General features: G+C 33.8%; 2 protein-coding genes across 2 annotated transcripts in view; both read left to right on the forward strand.

The window, feature by feature from the left end:
• MAGI2 (membrane associated guanylate kinase, WW and PDZ domain containing 2) overlaps positions 1 to 20,019 on the forward strand; it is a 1,404,484-nt gene that overhangs the window by 299,734 nt on the left and 1,084,731 nt on the right. The window lies entirely within an intron of this gene.
• LOC129062895 (cytochrome c oxidase subunit NDUFA4-like) lies at positions 19,174 to 19,422 on the forward strand. Its single transcript, XM_054563925.1, has one exon. The coding sequence runs from the start codon at positions 19,174 to 19,176 to the stop codon at positions 19,420 to 19,422; it is 249 nt and encodes an 82-aa protein (XP_054419900.1).

Below are 20,019 nucleotides of genomic sequence, written 5' to 3' on the forward strand. Positions count from 1 at the left end.
ATCTAATTTTGACATTAAGCAAAAAAGTATTTTATAGAAATGGCTAAGCTGATGTCCCCTTTTTCTTTGTGCTGCATCTTTTCTGGAGTTGAATGTTTCATTTACAAGAAGGATGACTGGGTTACTGTAAAGTAACATGTTTGCAAGTGCAGAGGAATTCTATTAATTGCACCAGAACAATAGGCAAAAATGGGGTCTGTCCTGGGCAGACTAAAGATGGGAAGACACAAAGGAGTACTTTTTTCAGTCAAAGTCACACAAATAACTATGAATTTGAATGTCATGTCTATGCTATTTTATTTGATGGTATGGGCCTAAGTTGCATTTAATAAAACCAAGTTCCTATTTTCCTTAATTTGTCATGAGTATTTTCAAAATATAGAGACGACAGGTGTCTGTGAGTTTATCGTCACCAACGCATACCAGCTGCATGGAGCAGTCAGAGTGGAATATGGCTTTGAGTCATTAGGACTCCATAAACAGCAATAATGGCTCATGTTTAAAAACTTACTATGTACATTTCAGTGTTTGTCTAGCCAAATGTGTACACTCTGCTAACTACCTTCTCTATACTATAATACTGTTGTTAAATATGTAGGCTCAAGAAGAGAAATTAGAGAAGCATCTATAGCTCTGTATTAATAAGAACTGAATCAATGTGTTCATTCTTTACAAGCTGCCTATGTAAATTAAGAGTAACCATTTGAAAAACATTAATATTGTAAAAAAAGTAGTATGTAGTAATAATTTCTACATAAAAATAAAAGTTGAGCTTTATTTTCTGAGAAACATGGTATTTCTAGTGATAATGAATAATAATGGCATTTAAAAATATACAGCTTTCAGCAGTGTGGAATTTCCTCAAAAAGCTGAAAACGGAACTCCCTTTTGATCCAGTGATTCCCCTGCTGGGACTATACCTTAAGAACACCAAAACGCCAATACAAAAGAACCTATGCACCCCAATGTTCATAGCAGCACAATTTACACTAGCCAAGTGTTGGAAGCAACCTAAATGCCCATCAGTAGATGATTGGATCAAAAAGTAATGGTACATATACACAATGGAATACTACGCAGCAGAAAGAAAAAAAGAACTACTAAACTTCGCGACAGCATGGATGGAACTGGAGAGCATCATGCTAAGCGAAATAAGCCAGGGGGTGAAAGACAAATACCATATGATCTCACCTATAAGCGGAACCTAATCAACAATACAAAGATGCAAGGAAAATATGACCAGCAACACTGAAAGGAAAAGAAATCAACAGAGACAAGAGGGAAGGAGGGAGGGTGGGCAGGGAAAGGGAAGGGAAGTGGAAAGTCAAGGAACATATAGCAAGGACTCATGGACAAAACCAAAGGGGAAGAGCTGAGGGAGGGATGGAGGGAGGGGGCAAAGGCAAGTGGTGGGGGGGAGGCAGAGACAAATGTATTTTTAAAAAAATAAAATAAAAGAGAGCTGGAGAAGTGAAAAAAAGTCCTTGAATAAGGATGAGAAAATAAATAAATAAATAAATAAATAAATAAAACAAAGTAAGTAATTTTAGACCAAAAAAAAAAAAAACCATACAGCTTTCAGAAGATTTTGTATCATTAGTGAAATAAATATCAAAGATGAAATAAGAAAAACTGTTTAGGATTATAACTTTAAAATTAACTTTGCAGTGGTTCCCTAACTAAAAATCATAGTATGCTTTTAATCAATTGCCAAAAGTTTTATTTTTTCTACAAATTAATACAGATGTAATTTATTTAAATGTTAATTATATTTCAGTACTACTGAAAATTCAACATTATATTTAAAAGTGTTGGCCTACCTGTAATCTTCTTTGACATCAGATTAAAATGTACAGCAAAAATAGTAGAGGTTCTTAATTTCCTTAATGGTCTTCAGTATGTATAATTTAAGAATTGTCAGTTGAAGGAAAATTTAATTTTCCATCAAACACTCTAAGATGAAAACAATCAAGCCATTATATGTATTTAAATTATTTGAACAAAATAGCTTTCCTTTTTTTTTAATTAAGTCACATGTGCTCTTTTCTTTTGTTCAACAAATGTTAAGTTAGTTCCTTACTATAAGATAGTCACTACTTTGATGCCTGGGATACAGAAGTGAAGGTGTGTACACATCTAGTGGGGTGGCAGGTGATTACTGCAAGGTGGTAAAGTCCTAGCATAGCTGTGTTGAAAGGTGCTATGGCACCACAGAATCCTTCCTAGGAATCCTTCAAGTTTAACTGAAAAGATTGCTGCACTTAAAGTGTAAGGAATAGTGATAGTTTATCAAATTGGAAAGAGGGATTGCACATTCCCTGCAGGAGAGTTGCCTATGCACAGGATGAGCAACATGTGCAGGAGGATGAGAAAATGTAAATGGCCTTGTATGTTCTGCTAAGGGGAATGGGTTTTTACCTATGGGTGGTGGGGAGCCTTAACCATTTTTAACTAAAGGGATCCTGTAGGAGAGAAAAGATAAACTGGATATGTATTTCCAAAGAGGTGCAGAGAATCAAGTGATCACTCAAATACTAGAAATTCAAATGCATAAGACTAGTGTCCCTGTATGCTGTAACTCTCCCAGTCTCTTCTTTTCCTCTACCTCCTTGTCTGCAGTGGCTGGGTTTTGACATGGCACCACTTCATCTTCAACCCCTGCTTTGCCTCACTCCTGGATTGTTCTGTAGAAAATATCCCTTGCTGGTGGCCCACAGACTAATTTGGGATAGGGGAAGTCTAGAGACCTTCTAGAAAATGGTGTTTTATGTGAAGACTTGCACTAAATATTGGTGCATTTTTTGGTAATGGTGTTTCTTAAGCAAACCTCAAACCTTCTAAATTATACAGAGAAATGTTGAATTAATTTAGTTAAAAATGGTACTCATAATATTTATTCTATATTGTAAAAAAATCATTCTAAAAGAGTTTAGTAAAATTTTGATCTCTTTTTATTTCTATGGGAATCTATTTAGCTATCACCAGCTAAAGAGCTCAGAACGCATGATATGTGACATGGCCATTACATCATATTTGATTTTAAAGAAATTGTCTGACAATCCCCCAAACGTTTATTAATTCTGGCTAAGCTCGGCAACTCAGTACTCTCAGTACAAGCTGCCAGCAGCTTGATGCAGACTTTTCTATGTGCAATAAAATTGATGACCGGAAACTATCATTTCATAAATAAAAATCTAAATATATTTTCTAAAAATCAATTTGATAATAGATAAAATGGTAGGATTGTGGCTACAGAACAAAGGACCTTCTATTTCAGACAATAATTAAGCCATATAATAATAATACTAAATGTTAAATCTTTGCTTTAAAATATTTCTTTAGATATGTGAACATGCCTTTAGAATTTGTCTTGTCTGTCTCCATTTCAGATTCTATCCATAAATGTTCTTTTCCCCTCCTCTGACACCAAACTTCTACAGCTATCTGTGAAATGTGTTTCTGAACTTCCATCTTCAGGTATATGTGTTTACTAGTTCAGGAATTCAGTTGCAAAGGTTGCAAACATTTCAGGAATAAATGCTGGCCTACCCTTTCTCCCCAATTCTTTTCACATTTAGTGCCAATTGCTCAGACAGAAGAGAGTAGAGCTGCTCTCTTTCTATCTTTCTGGGGAGCAGGACAATTGTTTACACATTTAAGTGCTTTGATGAAGGTCAGATACACCAACTTAGTAAAAGCAAGATGAAATTAAAATACCTTAAGGGAAGAAAAGACTGATATATCATCAAAGCAACAATCTAGACAAAGTAGATAGTCAATTAACCTGAAATCAATGTTTAGAGTAATAAAAGATTACTGGAATGAGAAGTAGTAGATCTGGGTTCAGGAGCTGATTTTCCTACTAATAGGCAGTGTGGTCTTTAATAAAATTACTTTATCTTTTTTAAAATTTCAGTTGTCTCAGCTTCAAAAAGAGAGTGTTTTCTTTGGTCATTTCCAATGGATCATAATTATTCATCTCTTGATTATCAGGACTCCTTATTTAGTAGTGGGGACTCTGTGGGTCCTGTAGTAACACTAAAGTGATTAAGCCCAGTTAGGCATGTGTGCAGAGTTTTAGGAAATTTAATTGACACTACCATACTTGCTTGGGCAGGTAGAAACTATGTCAGGAATCTGTCCTTTGTGCCTTGAAATGGGGCATATTTTTGAATAGACATATAGATTAAATTGAAAACTTTTCTCCTTGTTACAATTTGCACTTCCTCCCTTTCAATTTTAGCCTCTTCTCCTCCAAAGATGTCATGGTGATCTTGCCTTTGATTTAGAAATATTTATTATGAGGCCACTTCCACCATCTTGACTTTTGTGGGCCTGCAACATTCAGCTGGCATTTTGGAGTCTGGATCAAGTTTCATCAAGTCCAGAAAAATGACATCCTTCTTACAATAAGAAAGAGGGAAGTGTTCCAATATAAAACTTTAGGGAAAGACCAGCAAAAATGACCCTGCAGTCTCAACTATCTGACGCAAGAAAAGCCAAACTCATGAGATAGGTACTGGAGAGAAGGAAAGTCATTTTATTTCAGTCACTGGCAACCCCAAAAGATGGCAAGCTCAAACTTCAAAAACCATCTCCCTGGCTCTGGTCAACCCAGCAATTCTTAAAGGGAGTTGATGGGAATTTGAGAAGGGGAGAATTTTAAGGAGGTTGGAGTGCGGATGTGCAGTTTCTCTTGAGAAAGGGAATTGGGAATGAGGGAAGGAGGTTGAAGTGGAATCGTGCAATCCTAGCTGGGGCTTATTCTTCTCATTCTGATGTGATCTTGTGGTGTCAGTCAGTCGGAGGTCTGTGGTTCATTGTTGGCATCAGTGTTCCTCATTCCAGAAACAGATTGTTTAACTGTAATGAGAACTTGGCCAGAGGTAAAACATAGAGTTGGTTAATGCATAACTTTGATCACTAGACTAATAATATTAAATCACAATTACAATTAGAGCATCAGTTCGATGTCACTTATTCTGGAGAATCCAGGGAAACTTTGATTTCAGGCCCCATCTGTTGAAACGAGGAATCCTGAATAGCAACCCCAGTTCAGATGGCTCTGCATTTCTTGTATTAAAATAAATACAGATATTTATGTTTTTACAAACAAATTGTATGTAAAAGCAAGAAATGCACACAATATATGAAACGTAGGTTTTAGAAGTCAAATTGCCAAAATTATTCCAAAAAGGAAATATATTGTTCACTGGTCAGAGCCTCTAAAAAGAAATATATTTTAAATAGAAGCTCAGTCTGAAGTAAAGGCAGTTCTCTGATGAGTTTAGATTGAAAGGAATGTGTACATGAGAGAAGGAGAATATGCTTGAGTATGTCCTGTGAGACTACTGTTAGTAGAATGAAGATTGAAGTGCAGAAAAAGCTAAATATTTAGAATAAACTAAGGTCAAAAATAAAGCTTTAGGCTATTTTAGGACATTATAGTTTCACTGTTTCAGGTCAATTGTACAATATTAACAGATGAACACAGAAAGCAGAGGGCTATAACTTCTATTTTGCTTCCAATTTCTCTGTCAAAGACATTGATGTTTACACAAGAAAAAGAAAAACAAACATGATGAAATAAACTGCACCTCCTGAATAGGTCAGAGTTTGTCCCTGACACTTTAAATGTAGCCAATTCCCTAGTTCTGGAGGAATTACCTTAGAAAAATTACACCTTCACATTTGATAGAGCTTTGTAGTTTGTGAAGTGATTTCATGTACTTAATTTTATTTGATAGTTTTAATGACCCATTAACGCTAACCGAGCATGCGTATCATGTCACTTTATGGAGAAGTAAGTAAGGCTCAATGAATGCCATTCTCAAGGTCACATTTTTTACAAGTGACCCAGCAGGGCTTAATAGTCAGAGAAAACGGAGACAAGAAAGAGCATGGAATTTTCAAAAGGTAGATTTGGAAAACATATTAGTAAGATTGATATCAGTGAATTTTCAAAAACCTAAAATAAATTATTTCGTACATGATACAGACACATTTAAAAAGGGAGTGATCCTGTTAAGAGTGGTTTCCCTAACAGTTGCCTCAAAATTGCTTTCCTTTTTGTTTTAAATTATTGAACATCTCTATTTGAGCAATTGGCAAATTTCTCTCTCTTTATAACTAAAGTGGGAAATTTGCCCTGATCTTTATTTGGAGAGTGAAGGTTTGTGACATATCACAGAATTCTGTTCTTGATTCTTCTGTATTTTGTACTTTCATCTGTAACTAGATGAAAACACAGTGCCCGGACTTGCTTAGATAACAGAATGCAGGCAATCCTCACTTTGCACCATGCCAATGAGCAAAAACTTCAGTTTCCATGTTTTAGGTAAATAGCACTAGTTGTAGTTCAAATTTCTGTCAGTATGATATATGAACTGTGACTAATGGCATGATGTTGAAACTTTGCTAGTAGCTTTTCAGTAAAAAAATCACTAAGTAATAACAGATGCACATCATGACTGATAACCATTCGTATTACTTCTTTCAAAATTGTCAGTGAGCACTCTTTCTGCTTCTGGTATTTCATTTAAGCCCAGATTACAAAATGTGTAGTTGTGCTGCCTTCTTGTTTCCCTGTGAATAACCCATGTGCCATTTTACAAAAATGAATAATCAAATAAGGGAACTGACCAACAAAAAAAGTGCACCAAATAAATGTAAAATGATATTGCTTGAAGTGAAATTTGAATCAAATGTAAATGGAAGTTTGGAAGAAATAGCTGACCATGGGAATGTTGATTTTGTGGCTGGTCGAGACTGAAGATACACAGCTCCAAAAACATAGCCAAGGGGAACTTATAGACATAATTGACAAAAAGAATGACAGTATCCCAGAGGAAGAGGTGCTGACAAAAAACTTCATTTTAAAGGAACTCTCAGAGGTATTTCACTACCTTAAAAACACAAAAGATAAAATGTTGGTAGATGATCCATTATTAGAAGTATAGCAAAGCATAGCAAAGACACTTATTCCATATAATAAATTATTCAAGAAGACAGGCCCTGTTCAAGTTTTTTTCTTTTTAATCAAAAACAACAACAACATTTTTAATTTTTAATGTTTCTAATGTTTGAGGTTACAATATATACTAAATCAATATTAATTTCTCTTTTATTTCCTATGCACTTATACCTGTCAGTAAAAGAGTTTTTAATGTTTTGACAAGGAATTATAAAGGTCATGAAACAATTGTAGTTTTCCCCATTAATTATTAAAATCACTTTGTACAGTTTTATTATATTCATATTTACAGTCCCAAATTGTCATGTAAAAGCTTCTTGTCCTTTCTAAAGGCCTGAACAAAAAGTCTCTTGAAAAAAAATAGCCATTTAAGAGAAATGAGCATGAAGGTACAGACTGAGCACAAACTTAAAATAAGCAAATGTTGTTAACACATATGCAGAGAAAAGTAAGGTGGTCAGGATTATAGGAACAGGCCTAGAATAGTTTTTATTATTATTATCATCATCATCATCATCTTCCTCACTTGTCAGACATTCCCAGCAGTTGAATGTTCAATTCTGGTTCCCAAGTTTAAGTCTTTGCAGGTAAAAAAAAAATACTTCATATTAATTACAGTTGAGGGGCTGGAGGAGATTGTGGAGTACCTAATTAAGAATTACTAGTACAAAGGACCTGGGAAATATTTAGCCTGTGTAATGTCAAAGGGCCATTTAGGATACTAACAGGTGGTGTTTCAAAGAGATGGATTTCTCCTTGGTTAAAACAATTCTTTTTCTTATCAGGTTGTCCCAAAATAGAATCAGAGAGATTAAATCCTATTGCTGGTGTGTTGAGATTTTTCAAAATAACTATTTTGCTGACAGAATTGTCTTTCAGAGGTTTGGGCTAGAAGGTAACCCCTAGGCCCTTTCAACTATCAAAGTATGTAATTCTAGAATGGTAGTTACTACAACTCATAATGATGCGTGGTAGTTACTACATCTCTGTGCTGTTTGTGAAGAAATACTTGGATCCTGATGTAGAATGGAATATTGATAAGACAAAAGGTTTTCATGTCACCAGAGTTAATACCAGAGTTAAAATTCCTGTTGAGGTGTGTACCCTTGGGCAAGTTATTATCTCAAAGCCTCCCCTTTACCTGCTTACACTTGTATTTTGAGGATTACAAATATCATACAGAACTGATGTGTGTAAATTTTAACTATTATCTTTAAAAAACACAACAGCTTTACAGGTAGGTTTGGGGGATAGAAGAACTTTTTAGAATACCAAAACCAATAATTTAGTAATCCTAGTTTCCATATTGTCAAAATATTTGTCTTATTTAGGTGTGAGATACACATGATACACATTTATAATATCACTATGAGAAAGGAAGCTGTGAAATATAGTGGCAGAAGTATGACAACTAGTCAAAATGTGTTGCCTTATCCAACACACTTTAGATAAGGCAAAATAAGACTAGAATGAGTAAACTTCTCAAATCATCACATTTAAAATAATAAGATTTAGACTACAAACTATAGCAACAAAAAGACCTTTGAGTCTATGATGAGACTCTATTTCAAAGTTAATTATAAATTAGTTTTTCAGGATGAACCCATTGTTTTTAGTTAGTTTTTTTTTTCCAATATGGTAGAGAGCACATGGTCTTTACAATAAGGTTACTTTTCTTACAAAATTATAAATGAAATAATTCACTGGAAGTTAAATGGTAAAATCTAAACAAAATGAATAGACAAAATATCTGTAAGGCAAAATACATACTGAAAATATGTATTAATCACAATTGGGACTTAGAAAATTGAAGTAGCCAACCTATAAATTATACAAGCAGGCATTTCAATCAGGCAAATATCTCTATTGTAAAAATTGATGGATCAACTTATCAAAGCCTGACATCATTCTACAGTTCAGTAACATAATGAAATCTTGTTGTTTTGAATCTGAGCTCACCAAGCAGTTGTCCTGAGTAGCTTATCAACTAGTTAAAACCATGGGAATGTCTACATGTCAGAGGTAGCATGCAAAGTAATACATTAACATCTGTTGTTTTGGGGTTTTTTTATTTCAGTCTCCATGAACTTGATAGAATGAGATTGCCCTTAAGAAACTGAACTGTCAGTCTACTGAAAAAATTAAGTTTGATTTTGCAAAGTTAAGAGTCAGCACCTGGACTGTGTTAGAACCACCAAGATAACATCCAAGCTATGGTTTTCTTAAGAATCATCCAGATACTTCTCTGGCCATACTCTGACCCTACTGAATTGAACTTGCTCAATTTCTTTGAAATTTCTGAGTCCACTTTCAAGTTCATTTAAGTTGTTAGCAGAACTCATTTCCATGTGTCTATAGGTCCAAGTCCTTGTTTCCTTATGGCTACTGGGTATGGTTTATTCTCAGAGTCTAGAAGTCTTCTTTATCTTTTTGCCCATGGTTTCCTTCCTCTTCAATGCCAGTAATGGATATTGAAGTCCTTCTCCTGCATCTTATTTCTTTGACCCTTCTTCTGCCTAGGCTTACCTGCCCTTACCTGAAAACAGCTCTTTGTTCATATAATTAGACTGTGTCAAGCAGAATAATCTCCTTGTTTTAGGAACTGTAGCCTTAATTACATCTGTAAAGACTTTTTTGCCACATGTAATGAAAAAATATTCATGGGTTCCATGGATCAAAGCATGGATATCTTTGGGGAGTCTTTTTTGGTTTACTGTATACATAATTGATTTCACACTTAGAGAAAAGCTGATATAGAGTCAAGACCGGGAACTAAATTTCCAAATATGGTAGAAGATAGGCTGATTCACTGTAAATGGGAAGAGAGAGTGTGAAATTAGGAGTAAAGGGATCAGAGATGACATGGAACCAACAAATAAAGGATAGACATTGCATTAAGCAAAGGAGTGATAGTTCTTTCTTAAACACTTAGAGAAAACTTGATATTATTTAGGATCTATTTATTTTGGCCTATTTGAGAAAAAGCACTCTATGCAGTTCAATGTGAGGAAATAATATTTTCACTGGGCCCACATCTACATTTGACTTAGTATGGAATTGTTTCAAAGACAATCAAGATTGTTATTATTTATAAAATTCTTAATAATGTTTGTTTCCATTCAAAAATATGATTTGATTGAGTTGAACTTCAGTGATTTTTAGTGTGAAAATAGTATGCTTCTTTTCATGATTAATTTCCTCACCTTTTAAAATTTATATTTAAATTTATATAAACTAAATATTTTTGGCAGGAAGTTATATAAATATGGCAACTGCAATCATGAAAAAGAACCATTTCACAACACACACAAAAAAATCCTCATGCTTCTTCTTTGCAATTATTTTTTGCTGCCACTGATAATCCCTGGCAATCATTGATCTGCTCTTTATCCCTACAGTTTTTTCTTTTCCAGACTGCCATGTAAATATAATTATATAGCATGCAACTTTTTGAGCCTAGCTTTTTTATACTTAGCATAACACATTTAAAATTCATCTATGTGGCCACATCCATCAGTAGTTTAATCCTATTTATAATTTCTAAAATTTGACTGAAATTAACTACAAATTAGAATCTAAATATTTTTAATAATTAAGTTACTTAATCCTTCATTTCACCAGACACATTCAAGGGTGTTCTTGTCATAATGCTAAAATTCTGGGTTTTGTTTAGGGGGGTATTTTTCTCTGTAATTTTTTGGTGTGAGTCATACACCAAACTTATTTTGAGGTAAACACGGATTTATCAGTGTGTTTAAGCCACCTATGATTCTGAAAGACTGCTCAATGCAAGTTTTTAAAGTTGAACAAAAAGGTGAACATTGCATTATTTTGAAAATGACTAGATTTTTTTAGAGTCTGAAAAGCTTTTCATAATATTAAAAAAAACATTTTAAATAAAGTTATCACATTTTAAATAGCTTTTTCAACCTTCCTTGAAACAGAAACAGTTGAAATTAAAATATGATTAAAAAGAAAACATGAGCCCAGATCTGATTGGGTTGGGAGCAGCTACTTCTTCTCGAAGGCTCCTAGGGCTCTTCCGAGGCCACCATCTGTACAGTGATGGCCTGCAGGCTCCACTGAATGAACACAATGCCCACGAAATGCCTGTCATGTCAAACACGAAAAATTCATCGGACTCCTGTCCCAGGGGATGGAGTCGGGGAGGTACACCAAAGGTTGGAGTGCTGAGTTCTCTCTTTCCAGCTCGGCAATGACTCCTGCGCCATCAGTTATTGTAGTCATAATCCAACTTGGTGAACACAGTTTGCAGCCTTTGTCAGAGAAAACTCTCTCCTCTTTGGGGAAAAATGTCAGAAGATGTCTAGATTTAGAGAGAAAGTTACATCTCAAGAGTTTATTTTTATACAAGGGAGACAAATGTTGTTACAGATAGTCCAAAAAACAGTTTAATTGAATTTGATTCTATATATATATATATATATATATATAGAATCAAATATTCAATGTGTATATATATATATATACACATTGCTCATGAGATAATTAACATTTTGCCATGTTAACGTTAAAATTATTTTAAATTTCTGAGTACAACAGCTAGTGATAGGACAGAGACAGTTAAGAAGCGTGTTGTGTGACGGGAAGAAAGCAGTGTAAATTTTATGCTTTTCTAAATACTAAGCAGAGTGGATAAGCTGTATTTATTTAGTTGAGACTTGAGCAGATGTGAATTTGTTCTTATTAGAATTCATGATTACATACCTTATGTAGTGTAAGTAAATAGCTACTAAGCAGGAAATGGGAAGCTTAACTTTTTCTGTCTCTTAAATATAATTATCTGAGTCATAGCTCCATCCTAAAAAATAGAGTTTTATAAGTTAGTTCTGCAGCTAAAAGAGTCATTAATCTTTAAATAAGGATTGTTCATTCTGCACTCTGCTGGGGATTACGTAGTGCTTTTCATGTACTATACCTTAGAGTGTTTTACTAAGCAGTGAAGTATTTTGGAGATGTGTGATGAATATGAAACTCACATAACTGCAGCAAAAGCTGAAGCACTAAGACTATTTGTTAAATCAGAAATCTGCCACACATATTTGATGCTTGACATACAGAAATAGTGGAGAGCAAAACATGGTGTTTATTTTCCAACGAGCATGAAGAGAGTTTTTCAATAAAGGCTATTTACATAAAGAAATTTGTCTGGGAATGAAAATTCTTCAAGGATTTGAAAGGACAAACTTCAGTGATTCAGTGATATAGGATAAAACTTAGGATGTTAAGCTGCACTTACCAAACAGCACAGGCACTTCATGTAGACACCAGACAATGTGGCTGCTGGCTTGAAGATTAGTACTGTTTGTGGAGACTGCTGTGACTTCATCAAAGATACAAGAGAGGTTTCTCAGTGAAGCCAGCTGTTCTGTTCTTCCATGATCCTTTTCAAATAATTTCTTTTCTAGCACTATGCTGAACTAAAATTTGCCTGCTTAAATTTTGTTTGTGGTTTCTATACAACCAACCTTGGTTTTTTCACTTATATACCCCAGGACCTAGCACAGGGCACAGTGCTTGGAACACCCAGCATGAGGTGTGCTATAGGCATGAAAGGTCAATATGTCCTAGGGAACACACTAGAACAGGAACACAGGTAAAAAAAAAAAAGGTTTTAGGTGGACAGGTGTCTCAGACGATTGCTCCTTAATCTTTAAATAATGGGCTAATTAATATTTAACTTTGGCTAATTTTCTTGATTGGTAGATATTCTCTGAGTTGTAGAAAATAAATCTCTTTCTGTGTCACTTAGGATTCAATAAGAGAAAGAGAAACAGTGAGAGACAGATTAAGAATCCTTTTTTGGCATATTTTCCATTTATTTAATTTGACTTTGCTGTTTGAGGTGATATTTTATATATTTTTAAAATATAGATGTTATACAATTTTAAACTATGCATTTTTCAGCTTAAAGTGTATTTGAAAAATGAAATTGTAAGATACTTAAATTTTTTAATGTGGTGATTTGATATACAATGAGAAAGTATTCCCCTCATCGAGTTCTAATTAAAACACCAGCATCTCACTTATTTATCTTTTTTTTTCCACTTTGGTAAGAACATTTAAGTTCGTCTCTTAGAAAATTTCCATTATACCCCTGACTGGTGTGGTTCAGTGGGTTGGGCATCGTCCTGCAATCTAAAAGGTCACTGGTACAATTCCTGGTAGGGTCCCATGCCTGGGTTGCAGTCTAGGACTCAGTTGAGTGTGTGCAAGAAGGGACTGACGGATGTTTCTGTCACACATAGATGTTTTCTCTTCCTCTCTTTCTCCCTCCCTTCCCCTCTCTCTAAAAATAAATAAATATTTTTAAAAAGAAAAGGAAAATTCCTACTATATAAAATAGTGTTATTAAGTATAGTTACTATGTTTTACATGAGATCATCACTTATTCATCTTATAACTGAAAGTTTGTACCTTTTTACCAACCTCTCCTCTTTCTTCCAGAGCACCTAGCAAATGAGAATACCTTTTGTAAATGTGTGGGCAGACTATGGCAGTGAACTCAGGAGTGTGATGGGACACTCAGGGACCAGCAAAAGAAGGAAACTGTTACATAGAAGACAAGAGGGTGCATGGTAGGGCACAGAGAGTGATGATCATGGTAGCAGAACTGCTTGATTAGACTTGTGGCTGTAGGTAGGACACACCTGCAACCAAAACCACCTCCTGACTAGGGGAGCACTGGGGAATGTTCACCTTGACCTCTATCCTCCCTCACTTGTATCTCTCTCTCATCTATGCGTCCAATTGGCCTAATCTAATTGAAGCCTCAGGGCACAGGATCCAAGCAATGCTTTGTATGATGGTCAGCCTCCCAGAGCAGAGAGAAAGGCAGAGAAGAGGAGAAAGTAGGTGTGGAGAGGCCTCAATGTAAAGAGCCAGCACACTTATATCTACTCCAGAGCTCTTCAGTATCCTGAACAGGCAATTGTGCTTCAGGTTCTCAGTGCTAATTATTCAGAGCCTATAGACTCAGGTTCTCAGAGCTTTTCCATTAATGATTCATTCTCCTTTTTTGTATTGTTGTGATTATTAGTGCTCTGTACTTGGTGTCTGCATTCCAGAACAAGCCATTGAGCAAACTGGGCCTTGGTTGCCTCATTTACAAAATGCTAGGGTTGGGGCAGCTTGTACATTTAATTTTAAAAATTTCTTTATAATTCCTAATCTAAAGAACATAAGCAAAATTTATACAAATTTACTTTCATATATCTCCAAGGCAACTGTGAAAATATTGATTTTATTATATATAAATTGTCGGTTATGCCTGTGGCAAAAAAAAAGAAAAATCTAGAAAAAAAGAATGATATAATAAAGTTAGAAAAGGGAAGTAAGGAGAATTGCTAAAAACACCAAAGGTTGTTGTAATGAAGTCTAAAAAGAGTTATATTTAAAGCTTATAATACATGGGCTTTAGGAATGACATCATCAACTCGAGTTAAAATCAGAAATGTCCTGAATATTTGCATACAAGAGTAAACAGAAAATAGTTACTAGCTGTGTACTGTCGTAGCAATGTGAAATCTGTTTACAAACATCTGGTTAAAACCAGAGATTGGGTAGATCCTGAAAGTTTCTAAGAAATAATGAATTGCACATGGGAATTAATAACACAGAATCCATAATTTCTCGTTTATGGTGTATAAAATAGCATTGGTGTCTGTTTTTGTTGTTTTTGTTGCCATTAATTTATTTCAGGAAGGCTAAAAAATTAATTATTGTCATATACTTTCTTGGTCTTTCAAACCTATTTTTTGCATAAGAACTTAGGTTTTTCAATGTCAAAATAATGGCATTATTCAAGAACTTTATCTTTTGAAGTGATGACAGATATAGTATATCTATGTCACATGTTCTGTAAATGAATATTTTTAGAATCTTTACAAGATACCCCAGTTAGCAAATCAGTTAAACAAAACCCAATTGTATCCAAATCCTAATCATTTAGCTAAACTAAAAAATACAAATTCATAGTAAAACTTACTGCCTAGGTGAATTTCCTAATAGTTTAAAATCTGACCTGGAGTTTTGTTTTCTGTCTGTTGTTGTTTTGTTTTGTTTTGTTTTTACTACTCAGGAAAATGCATCATACCTCAGTTTATAAAAGATAAAACTTTTGAGAAATCTGGTAAAATATTATTCTTCATAGCAAATCATAAATATTCTTCTAGTTAATATTCTGTGTAGTGTTCATCAAAGGCTATTGAAGAAATAAAATTGAGTATAATGATTTCCAGGAAAGGCAACTAACTACAGACCACAGTGAAATCTTGTTTCATATTTTAGTGTGGTCTACAAACTGTGGGGTTTGTTTTTTTTTTTTACATTTTAAATAGTTTTTAATAATCTAAACAATAATATTTTGTTATAACAATGATATGACATTGTAACTTCTGTGTTCATAAATAAAGTTTTATTGGATCTCAGCTCTGTCCATTCATTATCCATTGCTGCTATAATGGCAGAGTTCAGCAGCTGGAACAAAAACCAGATAGCTTGCAAACCCTGAAGTATTTACTATTTAACACTTGACAAAAAAAGTTTCCCTACCTGTAGTTTATAGGATTCTATTAAAATTCATTTTCTTGAACACAGAGATATAGAATAGTATTTAAAACATAACGTTTTGCTATCTGTAATCTTCTAAAAATATTTTAAAGGCTAATTTTTATCTTTACAATTTTAAAATAATAAATCAATTCTACATGATACTAATAACAGTATGTGTTCCCTTTTGTTCAGTTTCTTTGGCCTTACAAATAATTGACAATAGTTGAAATCTTGCTAATACAAATATTCTCTTTTAAATGAATAATGGTTACCTCAGAAATATTTCTCTGAAATAATAATTATGCTGGGTATGACATTTTGTAAACTATGGAGATATAAGGTTTCTCTAAAGGGAAGACGTGCTCTTTTTTGTTGGTGAGGCAGGAGGGCAAGAAGCTTCAAGGGGAATTAACTCCAGTGATGAGGAACTTGAGAGACAATATAACCAACTCCAAAAGTTATTGAGCACTCTGAGAACCATGGATAAGAGTTAGCAGATACACTGTGAATAAATGCTGAACAAGACAGTCCAGGAAAAGGAGATAATAAAAAGGTAATATCTGTTAAAACTCGAAGTGCTAAAGAATAATGAAAAAGGAAGATTTAAGATTCTGTAAAATGAAAAAGTTTCTTAAGAATCTGAATACTGGAGTGGAACTGCTGTGAAAAAGACAAACTAGGTGCTGAGTTGTACACTATCATGAGCACAGTGTGTGATAAATCTAGGAAGCGGTCGTAACTAGTATGAGAATGAAATTCACGCAATATTTAGTACAGTATCAGAATTCACCTTCAGTAAAATTTTGATGTGGTCAACAAATACCATAGATATGACTTACTGTGTAGGTTTGGATTCTTTCTCAAATGGAGAATAAAGTTTTATTTCTGTAATAGGAGGTTTAGAAACCCAAGCAAACATTTCTATCTATCTAACCTCAATTGATTTTAAATTTAGATTTCATGTATTTAATTTATTCATTTTTGTATACATGCCTCATGAGCTTTACATTCAGATTTGCCTTTGCTGATGTCTATAAAACCTTTAGGTGAACAAGTCACCTAAAATCCTGTGAAATGTGTTATCAGTCAAGAAATTGTATATTGGAAAGCAGTTAAATGATAGTTTTCAGGATTTGTCTCTTAAATTTCTAAAAGAAAGGTTACAACCATTATTCCCACTTACAAACTAGGTGGGATACATTTTTGAAGAGACATATTCATAAATTCAAGAAAAATGCAGATAAAAAAAGAGGAAATGAATGCAGATAAAGGAATATGAAAGGTGGAGTTATCCATTATTAATAACAAAATGATATCTGGTTATAAGTATTTTCTATGCTATTAGATAATCAATCATTGCTTATTCATGATTGAAAAAACTAGATCAGAGTAAACATGAAAAAATTCAGCTGTGAATTTCTATTGCTATAAATGAGATTAAATGAACATGATGATTTTCTCAAAAGAAGAAAACGTCATTTATCATAGGAGATGAAATCTTCCAGTTTTAATCACTGGTAGTACACATGAATATCTATTTAATTCAACACTGATTTATTTTAAAAACCTTAGTTAAACATTTGTTTAACACTTTATAACCTTACATTTATAACTTTATATTCATTATAGAATATTGTATAACTTTGAATATATAGTATTAAATCTATGTTAACAGCAAATGGTGAGTGTAAGAAAAACTTCAAGAATTTTTTAGAAGTCCTTATTCTTTCATGGATCAATCCACACAAATAAACCTATAACTATCTACTCAGACACAGGGAGAGCAACTTTTTTCCATTTTACTTCCAGAAATATCACAGAGTTTGACTCTAAAATGAAAATCTTTGATTTGAATACAATTCATTACTGAATATTTGTTGAAATTCTCAGAAGAGAGTTCTATAGAACTATTTTTTTATTTGAGGAAACTATCCTGAATTCACAGATTCCTTGAAATAAAGTGAGATTTTTTCTTTTCCATTTTTTTATTTTTAGAAGACATGGGTAGGCTATATTTGGTAGCTTTAAATTAACCTTCTGTATAACAAAGAAGAAGTAAATTAAATCTTTTTATTTCCAGTAACTAGACCCCAAATACTTATAAAATGCCCAAATAAATTATTTATATTTACATAATGGAGAGCTGAACTAAGGAAAATGAGTACTGAAATGTTATACCTTTTAGAAAATCTCAGACTCTTGCTTAGCTAGCAGCAGCTACTTAAACTCACTAATGGAATATTTTCTGTATTTACAAATGCAAAGTTTGACCTATTTAATAAAATGTGTAAAAACTGTCCACATTTTGACAAAACACTTTAATTCTGAGTGTTTTAAGTTGGGAAGAGCTTTTAATTATGCTCTCCAAAATAAAGGTAAACTTAAAAAACAAAGGAAAAGCAGATCATTTTCAGAATGACAGAATGAAGACCTTTGAAAATCCACATTTCCATAAAGCATCAAGACAACTTTCAAAAAATGTCCAGATCAATTTTTTTATTACTCTAGAAACTAACAGAAGGCTTGTGCAGTCTGCGAAATATTATGCAAGAAAACTTGCTGAATTTCATTTGACAATGAGGAGCTATATGATTTTTTAATATTCCCTAATCCCACATCTCTCTCCTTAGCTCTACATGTTAAGCTTGCAAACCAATGGTCTCTTAACTGTGGTAGCTGTGAAAACCAGTACCTTAGCGGGAAAAATAGACTTGGAACTTTCCTAAAGTCTTACACACATAAATCATCATTCTTTTGACCTAACTAGCAGCTTGCTGAAAAGTTTCATTGTCAGGATTTTCCTTTATTTGACCTAACTTAGAACCCTCTCTGCCCCATCCTCAGGATATTTGTTGAAAAAAAATAGTAGCAATTGTTTACCAATACTACTGCCTGAGGTGGTATTGCCATGTGGAGCTAATGAGAGGATTGTCAAAAACCCTAAAAGGAAACAGTGTGGATCCATAGGAGACTTTGAAAACATATTTTTGGGAATCCAGGAGGCAACATGCATAAAAAGGACTCTTCACATGTCTAGGAACTATGTGAAAAGGTCTTAATCTCTTATCTCTGGCTGAACTTTAGGTTCCTTGTAAGTATGAAGTGAAGGCTAAGACACAGTTGTAATCCCTCTGCCAGAGCATTGAAGATGTGCTCCAAAATACAGAGAGGCCTTCAGCAAAGGCTGTGAACTGATTGGTTCAAAAAAATTAAGTACATCTTTGTCAAATCATTAATTGACCGCTAAGCTAACTGAACAGTGACTTATTAGCTAGAGACAAAAAGGAGTGCAAATTTGAAAATTTTAAAGAATTTATCTAGGAAGTCACAAAATAAACCAACAATAAAAACAGCAACAAAAGTTGGCCCTGGGCAAAGGGAATCACATTTCCCTTTATGTTATTTAAAATCTCTAGTTGTTTACAATAAAATATGAAGCATGCAAAGAAATAGGAAAGTATGGCCTATATTCAGGGAGAGGAGAGCAGTCAATAAAAACTATTTTTCAGGAAGCCCAGATATTGGACTTGGACTTTATGTTTGCTATTATACAAATAACTAAAGGAAACAATGTCTAAAGAATTAAAGGATTTTTTTTCTCTGCTTCTGAGCCCTCTGCTGCAACCATGCCCCATCACATCATCAGTCAGACCAAGAAGCATCCAATCTTGATCACCATCTTTGTATTTATTGGAGCTGTAGGTACAGGGAAAGTGCTGTGTGTCATGTGCCTGGCATTGTTCAATCCAGATGTCCGTTGGGACAAAAGGAGTAACCGAGAACCCTGGAATAAGCAGGGTCCCAAAGAACAATATAAATTCTACTTAATGACTATAGATTACAGCAGACTGAAGAAAGAAGGTCCAGACATCTAAATGACATATTTCCCTATAAAGCTCCTTAGAATGAAGGTCTTCCAGGAGACATCTGCACAATTTCCCACTTAACCAGGAAATACTTACTCCCCAAATGCATGAAATCATGTTGGTGTATTCTGTTAGGGTTTACACTGACTAATAAATATTTGAAACTTGAAAACAAAGAATTAAAAGAAACTATGAGAACAATGTCCCAACAAAAAGGGAAGAGTAATAAAAAGACATGACTTACAGGACAAATAGCAATTTTAGAATTGAAAAGTACACTAACCAAAATGATAAACTTATTACAGAAGTTCAACAGTAGATTTGAACTGACAGAATAAAGAATCAGTAAAGTTGAAAACAGGTTCATTGAGATTCCCCAGTATAAGCAACAGAAAAGAAAAAAAAAAATAAAGAAAAAGATGAAGAAGCTTTAGAGAGTCTAAAAAACTGTCAAGGATATTAACATATCCATATGTTAATATGGAGAATTCTAAAAAAAGAAGAGAAAAATACAGACAGAAAATTTGAAGAAATAATGGCTGAAAAATTTCCAAATTTGGTAAAAAATACTAATATGATGTACAGGAAGATCAAACAACTTCATCA

The sequence above is a fragment of the Pteronotus mesoamericanus genome, unplaced genomic scaffold, assembly GCF_021234165.1.
Source record: "Pteronotus mesoamericanus isolate MK-2021 breed Mesoamerican mustached bat unplaced genomic scaffold, CSHL_Meso_final scaffold_85, whole genome shotgun sequence".
NCBI classification, from domain to species: domain Eukaryota; kingdom Metazoa; phylum Chordata; class Mammalia; order Chiroptera; family Mormoopidae; genus Pteronotus; species Pteronotus mesoamericanus.

Coding starts and splice junctions, on each gene's coding strand:
- LOC129062895 (XM_054563925.1), top strand. CDS start 19,174: ATGCCCCATCACATCATCAGTCAGACCAAGAAGCATCCAATCTTGATC.